Below are 9,261 nucleotides of genomic sequence, written 5' to 3' on the forward strand. Positions count from 1 at the left end.
AGGAAGGGGCTGCAGGGGGGTTGGCCAGCTGCCCCACCCTTGATGGGGTGAGAGAGGCCAATTGAAAGTGAGGCTGGCCTGGAGGAGGGGCCACGGGAGGTTGGCTGGCCAGCCCCACCCCAGTTCCGGCTGGTTTGCTGGCCGCAGTGGGCATCATAACAACCAGTCATTCCAGTCATTATAGCATTCTGGTTGCTGGCTTTTTGTATAGATAGATTGTTGTTAATCTCTTACTGTGTTTTTATCATAGGTATGCATGTATAGGACAAACTCTAGCATATATAGAACTTGGTACTATCCATGGTTTCAAGCATATGGGGGAACTACTATAGTCATACAGTCAAATGAAATTTAATCTAATATTTCTCATTTTCAACAATTCCTCAATACTCTGAGTTAAAGTCATTAGGAGAGTGAAGCAATAAGAGAGAAACAAATGCTTTGTTATTCAAGATAGTTGATATTAAAATTTCCCTTTAAGCTATGTGAATCTTAACCACCTTTCGAACCTAGAAATAATTCCTATTTGTGAAGTTCCTGTCTGTAACAAGAAGGATGGACTTGGAAAAGAGTACAGTAGCCCGTAGTTATTAACTGGGGATACACTATTATAGGAAAGTAGAGGCCTAGTGCACGAAATTCGTGCACAGGTAGGGTCCGTAGGCCTGGCCGGTGATCAGGGCTGATCTGTGGGGCGATCGGCAGGGTGATCAGGACCCTGCTCACACCCGCCTTCACCTGGTGCTGCCCGCTCACCAGCCCCCCCACCACCACCACTGCCACTGGTCACCTCCCTCTGTGGGGCAACTTGTGGGGAGATCAAGGGAGGGAGGCCCTGCTTGCACCTGCCTTGGCTGTCCTGGCACCACCCACTCGCTGGCCCCACCCCCCCACCACTGCCACCAGTTGGGGCCTGTGGGCTGGGGGCAGCTCCTGCATTGAGTGTCTGCCCCCTGGTGGTCATTGCACGTCAGCGACTGGTGGTTCCACCAGTGGTTCTGCCATTCTGTCCATTTGCATATTAGGATTTTATATATATAGATGCCTGAAGTGACAAAGAGCTGGCTATTAATATATCTAAGTGATCATCAGCTCCTGAAAAGCTTAACTTCAACATATACCTCTGCAGCTTTGAGTAGGTGATTTTTTTTATGTATAAATTACAGGAGACAAAAATTACAATGTAAATAAAACATTTTAACTGATTTATTTATTAAAAAATATTTACTGAGTGCTCACTATATGCCTGACACTATTCTAAGCACAGGACATACTACAGTAAACAAAAACTAGACAAAAATTTCTACCCTATTTTCTTCTAAAAATTTGAAAAAGTAAAAGTGCATTAAAAATAAAACAGGAATAATAATTAACAACGATTTAATATACTAAAAATTTTCATTACTTAGTTACTAATTGCTAGCCAGAAAATAACTGGACAAAATTTTGCATTTCTATTAGTATGGAAAACAGTGAATTGAAAAAAATAATTATGGTCATGGAATAAATAGGAAATACTTAGCCTTCTTCAAAAAAAATTGTGGTATTTTTAGATCATCTGCTTAATAATAATTTAGACAGAAATAAAATGTTAACATTAATACATTATATCTCTATAAAGATATATGTAAGCATAGTTAAGAATTTAAAAGAACACGCCAAAAAACTTTCCTGCAGCTACCACTACAGGGTGGGATGGAGTATAATTAATCACAGGGAAGGATAGGTTTTCCTTTTTTCTTATATATATTTACTTAAAATGTAATCTGAGTAATTTTTATGCTTCTGTATTTTATGGTACTTGTCAAATAAAAAAGATAGAGAAAGGCTGATATGGATGGAAGTGTAAAATAAATTAGTAAAACAGACTATATAAAAACCCTGAATTTTCCAACTGTGAAGAATAAAACAATTATGGCTTACAAATCAAATGGTATTGCTGTAAAATTAAGGGAGCTTAATCCCTCACCAAAGGTAGAGACAAGTAGAGAAAGTCAGAGGAGGGATATTTTCAAGTTTAGATAGTCTAGTAGTAGCATATAAGCAGGCAGAAAAGAAACCCATTTCAGTGTCAAATGTATAAAAACCATTCTTAATCTAATGGCCCAGATATAGATGCCTGAGTTTCTTCTAAGTATTGGTAAGGAAGTAATTTATTTGAGGTTTAGATAAATTTAAATTGGGGTTTAACATCACTTATGTCCTAATTAGGGAAGTTTTAGCTCAATTTGGAAAATGTTATTGGAAACCTGACTTTGAGGGGATGGAACAAAGATGATGATGATAGTGATCATGAGGATGAGGATGATTGATGATGGTGATGATGAAGCTGCCGCTAACAATGAGGACAACTGGTTTTTCACAATTTTAAATGTCTTTTAAATCTTAGATAAATTCAAGCTTTTGGACAAAGTTAATGATTTTGAGGCCTTTATACAGTTCTAAAGGTGATTATTTCTATTACCTATATATATAAAAGGCTAAGCCACCATCCAACCATCCAACTGGTAGCTATGATGCACAATGACCACCAGGGGGCAGACTCTCTGACCAGTAGCTATGATGTGCAGTGACCAACAGGGGGCAGACGCTCAATGCAGGACCTGCTGACCTGTGGTGACTTGGCAGCAGTGGTTCTCAGGTGATGCACCCCAGAACCAGAGACAAGGGGGCCCTATTCTGGGGTGTGTCATCTAAGAACCACCCTCTTGCAATCCGGGACCCCTCCGGGGATATCAGAGAGCTGGTTTCGGCCCGATCCCTGCAGGCCATGCTGAGGGACCCCACCTGCCAGAGGGACCCCACTCACTCTGCAGACACCCTTCAAGCCACAGTGCTGCCCCAGGTGTGGCCAGTCAGGAAGAGACCCCAGGAGGTTGGCTCCAGAGTGTGTCTGGCCTGTCTCACCCAGTCCCGCCCTCCCAGCCACCTTCTAATTAATTTCCTTTCAATGTGCACGAATCTGTGCACTGGAGCACTAGTTATTCTATAATTGTCAACAGCATATTTTAAGAATAATCTGGCAAACCTTTCACTTTCTGGCAAGTACAGAGTAGAGGTGATAAAAGGTTAGATAAAGCAAATACAGTAGCATTCAACAACCATCTCTAATGGAAAAAAAGATAAATTTTATTACTATCATCATCAATACCATCATTATTATGATTACCATTATTAATTTATTATAGCGGTATATGGTAAATCTTCTGCATATCCTGTTGGTCACTGACTCTTTCAAAATTTCAGGCTTTTAATATAGCATGTTACCTGAAATGTTTGTCCTGGTCTCCAGGCCTGATACTTGCAGTTCGGTCATTGGGATAGGCTACCAGCGCATCCTGCACTGACTCTTTACTTGACTTATGATTGTGAATGGTTGTCAAGGCTGATTGAAGCATTGCAACAGGAGCACATTCCTTGTATTTTGTCAAATCTTTGACCACAAACTGGCCCGTAGGATTAGTGGCAATAGGGGATATGCCTTTCATAGAAATGGACATTAAATTTAAATATATTTCAGTTTTCCAAAAGACATCCATGAGTTAGTTAATACACTACTAGACCACTGGTTATAAACTAAAGCTATATCCCTAAATAAATAAACATACAGGCAGTCCTCAGGTTACGTTGGACTCAATCTACGTTGTTTCGTGGTTATGTCACCATTTCCCATTTATTTATTAAAAAAAAAAATTCCATCATTTCAACATATGTACACATGTGCTTTATGTTTTTTATTATTTATTTACCACAAGTAAAGGTCAGGAATTGTTATCTTTCTTTTAAATTGTTTTTACTGTTTCACTTCATTACTGCTGTGTATGTGCTCCATGTGAGTGGCGTAGGTGCTTATGTAGGTGGGTTCCGACTTAAAGTGAAAATCGCATTTACGTTGCGCTGTAGGAACGGATCTCCACTGTAACCCGAGGACCTACTGTACTCAGAAAGTACAAATTATTCATTTAATAAATGGACCTAAACAAAACACTGTAGTAAAATGATGAATGCATGAAAAATAAACATGGTAACTGAAGGATTGTGTGGCCCACGTGAAACAAATTTGTACAGGTTAAAAAGTTAAATATCAGCAATTTCCGATGGTACAATGTATAAAAGATAACTGAGGATTAGATAAAACAACAAGAATATCCATGAAATGGCCAAAACCAATTTATATTATACACTCATATCAAAAGTAGAAGAATAAAATAGAAAAACCATTAAAATATTCAACAAATTTCATAGATCATTAAACCAGTATATTCAAAAGTGTGACACTCAAAATGGCAATATCAGCATCTACTGGGAACATGCTAGAAATGCCAATCTTTGGGCTCCAACAATGACCTACTTAATAATCAATGCTGGGATATAGGCCAGCAGTACCTACTTTGCCAGACCTTCTGGTGATTTTGAGGCATTCAAAGGTAAGAATCACTAGATCAGACCACATTTGACATATAGACCTGAACAATTAGCATATTAAGATAATGCTGTATTAACCTATTACAAAAAAAAAAAAAAGGTAAGGATCCATGATAGCTTACCAGGATTAATTTGAAACACAACTTTCTTGTTGGAAATTTTGCAGACACCCTTGAAAACTAAATGTATATGATAAAAAGGTCTCAGCAATAAAGATTGAAAATTTTTATCTGCCACTGGGCCAATAAAGTCTATGTACTGCTTCACTGTAAGGGCTCCAACTTTATGTGGCATGAATGAACATGTCACTTCCTAAAAAAAAAAAAAAGAAAGAAAAGTAACCAGTTGTTATAGGCTAAATGTTTGTGAACCCCCCAAACTCATGTTTAATCCTAATGCCCAATGTGATAGAATTAGAAGATGACATGATTAGGTCATGAGAACAGAGCCCTCCTAAGTGGAATTAGTGCTCTTATAAAAAAGAGGCCCCAAAGAGTTCCTTGATCCCTTCCACCATGTGAGAATGCATGGGCTGCAACCAGGAAAAGGGCCCTCACCTGACCATATTGGCTGATCTAGGACTTGCAGCCTCCAGAACTGTGAGAAATAAACTACACAGTCTAAGATATTTTGTTATAGCAGCCCAAATAGATTAAGAAAATAATACTGTACTATTAGGAAAAAAAACAAATCCCAAAAACAGCTTATAAAATTCTGAGAGCTAGTTCATCATGGAGATATCTGAGTTATTTAGAAACATATGCAGTATTGAGAAATCTTTGTAATACATATTATTAGAAAATTATTTAAGAAAAAATTAAGAACAATGTTACTTAAGCATTTCTAGAATGGCAGATTAAGGACCTCCAGAATTCTACTCCTCTACAAACAGAAAAAGACCACTGGAATAAATGTCAAAATCAAGTTCTCAGTTATTTGAAAATTACCTAAAAGCTTGCAAAAAAACCAGTGAGTACTTATTTAAGAACAAAATGGCTGAATATCTGAAAGAATAAAAGGTTTTGTGGCATTTTTACTTCCTGTAATCCCATTCCCCTATTCCCAGTTCTGTGCTCTCCTCGGAAAACAACAGCCTTCCAACTGTGGCAGCTGTAAAAACACCACCAGCCTAGCAGCCACTGAGGGGAAAAAATAGTTCTGGAGTTCTCAAAAAACCCATGCCCAGAGAACTGCCCCTATCTGTCCTATCTGGAAGCTGGCTGAAAAGTCTATTATGAGGGCACGCCTTTAACTGACCTGACTCAGCACTCACTCTGTGTGAACAACTCCTTCCCCAAAGTTTTGGTCCCCTCCAAAAAAATGAGCAGTAACTGCTGAACATCACAGCAACCTGAGTAGCATTACCATTTAAAGCTAATAAGAGGCTAAACAAACACAAGAAAGGGACAGACAGAAGGAAAAAAGGAAGGAAGGAAGGAAAGAAAGAAGGGAGGGAAGGAGGGAGGGGAAAAAGAAAAAAGGGGAAGGGAGGGGTGGGGAAGGGAGGGGAGAGGGAAGGGGAAGGGGAACGCAAAATGAATTATTCCCAAGGTATTTGAAAAACTGACATATTCCTGGGAAGCTAGATTGCCACACACATGTAGACAGTGTATCTGCCCAGGAAATTTTGAGAAAGCTCTAATTTCTAACCTCTAGCTGACTTTGAGAACCTCTACAAAGAAGAATTGACAAAACATTGAAAAAATTCACCACCCAACACACACAAAGGCTCTTGGCAAAGACTATGAGACTTATTGATACAAAGAATTTAAGAGAACCTCTCTCCAGTCATTAGCTAACTTCCAAATTAACTATGCTGATACCTGATTGGTAGTACACAACAAAGAAAACAACCTTAATAGAATTAGCTAAGAAAGACACTAGAAAATAATAATAAATAGCAAGGAAAATAGGTCATGGGGCTGTCTGATTTCCAGAATTGTCAAATTATATCATTTAAAATGCTTAGTTTTCAACAAAAAATTATAGGACACCCAGAGAAATAGGAGAATATGGCCAATACATAGGAAAAACGCAATAAATAAAAACTGTTGGACTTAGTGACAAAGATAGTAAGTTGACTGTTATAAATATGTTCAAAGACTAAAGGAAAACATGCGCAAAAAATTAAAAGAAGACACCAAAAGCAAGACAACAAACGTAAAAATAAAATGGTAGGACTACATCAAATTAAAAAGCTTCTACACAGCAAAGGAAACTATCAACAAAAGGAAAAGGCAACCTACTGATGGGAGAAAATAATTATAAACCATATATCTGATAAGAGACCAATATCCAAAATAAATAAAGAACTCACACAACTCAATAGTAAAAAAAACAAAAAAAAAAACAATGTCATTTAAAAAATGGGCAGAAGATCTGAATAGACATTTTTCCAAAGAAGACAACAGGTACATGAAAATGTGCTCAAAGACACTAATCATCAGGGAAATGTAAGACAAAGACACAATGAGATATCACCTTACACCTATTAGAATGTTTACTATCAGTAAAGAAATAACTAGTGTTGGCAAGGATGTAGAGAAAAGGGAACCCTTGTACACTGTGACTGAGAATGAAAATTGGTATAGCTATTATGTAAAACAGTTTGAAAGGTTCTCAAAAAAATTAAAAATATAACTACCATATGGTCCAGGAATTCCAATTCTGAGTATTTATCTAAAGAAAATAAAAACATGCCTGGCTGGTGTTGCTCATTGGTTGTCTCTAATCATTGATGCTTCTATCTCTCTCTTCCTCTCCCTTCCTCGGTGAAATCAATAAAAACATTTTAAAAAAAGAAAAAAACATGAATTCAAGAAAACATACCTACCCCCTTGTTCACCAAAGCATGATTTGTAATTGCCAAAACATGAAAACAACCTAAGTGGCCACCAACATGGATCAAAAAAAAGAGGAATATTATTCACCCATAAAAGAATGGAATATTATTCAGCCATAAAAAGAAGAAATTCTGGCCATTTGTGACAACATGGGTGGACTTTGAGGGCATTATTCTAAGTGAAATAAGTCAAAGAAAGATAAACAGCCTATGATCTCACTTATACATAAAATATTAAATTTAAATTAAGTATTTTTAAACTGGTTAATTTTAATTAATTAAATATTAAGAATACAATTTCATTTACATAGAATAAGGAAGAATACTTAGAAATAATTACTTAGAAGAATTGTAAGACCTGTACACTGAAAACTAAAAAAAAAAAAAATTAAAAGAAATTTTAAGACAAATAAATGGAAAGATATCCAATTTTCATGAATTGTAAGATTTAATATCATTAAAATGGCTATACTCCCAAACAGATTTATAGATTCAATACAAATTCCTATCAAAAATCCCAGCTGCTATTTTGTTGCTGTTGTTTTTGTTTTAAGGGTGGTTCTCTATTTGTTTTTATAGAAATTGTAAACTTATTCTAAAATTCATATAGGTGTCAAAGGGTCCCAAATTGGTTAAAAATATTTCTTAAAAAGAGCAAACTTCAATGACTCAAATTTTTCAATTTTAAAAATCACTAGAATATTAACCGGTATGTACATTGTAGTGTTGCAGAAAACCAAAGAAAACCAAGCGACGCTTTAAAGAAATGGAGGGACACTGTTTAATTATGCCAGTGGACTCAGGGAATAGCTTCCAAATCTGAGTACCGAAACAAGCAAGGAGCCTCTTTTTATATCTCCCTAAGGTCTTGTCCCGCAAATATGGATTCTTTCCCGTCCTTTAAGAAGGCCCCCAGGTGTTGGGGGTCTCCGGGCCATATCTGATGGTTTGGCCTGGCACCAGCATTATTAACCCTCCCTCCGGGGCAGTGCACTGTGCACAGTTTTATGGCCTCTGTAACAGGTTCTGCAAGACCAGTTTCTGGGAAGGAGGTAATGACTTAATTATAGGTTAGCTTGCTAGTATGGATTCCAATTGCGAGCCCCCAAAATAACAGGATTACATTTGAATTAGCCCTTTTTAGCCTTCTCAGTAGTACTGGCATAAGGATAAACATAAAGAAGTAAAATATAATTTGGAGGTCAGAAATGAACTCTTACATTCACAGTCAATTTATTTTTTGATAAGTGTACCAAGATTCTAGAATAACTGGACATCAATATGTAAAGGAATGAATCTGGATCTCTAAATAAAACCATGTAAACTCAAAATGGCTAATACATTTAATGAACTGCCGGAGTCCATTCATTATCTTTGCTGGCTGGGTTTGGACAGAGACCCCCCAGAGAAGGCTGGTGACCTTTTGGAAGTCAGAACTGTGAACTACCCAGTAGGTTTGAGTGGTGATGGTTGAAGCATCTCCACCTTAGTTCACTTAACTAGATCTTTGTTGATTGTTGTTGATCAGATGCTCCTGGAGATCTGTTGATGAGTTAATCAGGTATTCTGCCTGAGAGAGAGACATCGATCAGCTGCCTCCTGCACATCTCCTACTGGGGATGTGCCCACAACCCAGGTACATGCCCTTGAGCGGAATTGAACCTGGGACCTTTCAGTCCGCAGGCCGACGCTCTATCCACAGAGCCAAACTGGTTTCGGCGAACTCAAATTTTTAAGACAAATATGTAGGAACAAATATTAATGACCTTAGATATTCTATGACTACCTAGATATGATACTAAAAGCACAACAGATAAAAGAAAAATTAGAAAAACAACTTAATTAAAAAAGCAGCCACAGACAGAAGAGCGGGTATATACCAATAATAGTTTACCTAAAAGAACAGGCAATGGGCCAGATTCGGCCTGCGGACCATAAGTCAGCTAACTCCTGGTTTAGAGGCTCTGGGAAAGACTTACCTGAGTGCAGACAGT

General features: G+C 37.6%; 1 protein-coding gene across 1 annotated transcript in view; it reads right to left on the reverse strand.

Moving 5' to 3' along the window:
- Positions 1 to 9,261, reverse strand: part of CFAP47 (cilia and flagella associated protein 47) — a 458,234-nt gene that overhangs the window by 400,226 nt on the left and 48,747 nt on the right. The window contains 2 exon segments of the mRNA XM_015571970.1: positions 3,268 to 3,481; positions 4,548 to 4,737. Coding sequence (XP_015427456.1) covers positions 3,268 to 3,481; positions 4,548 to 4,737 — 404 coding nt within the window.

The sequence above is a fragment of the Myotis davidii genome, unplaced genomic scaffold (genome assembly GCF_000327345.1).
Source record: "Myotis davidii unplaced genomic scaffold, ASM32734v1 scaffold1107, whole genome shotgun sequence".
Lineage (NCBI taxonomy): Eukaryota > Metazoa > Chordata > Mammalia > Chiroptera > Vespertilionidae > Myotis > Myotis davidii.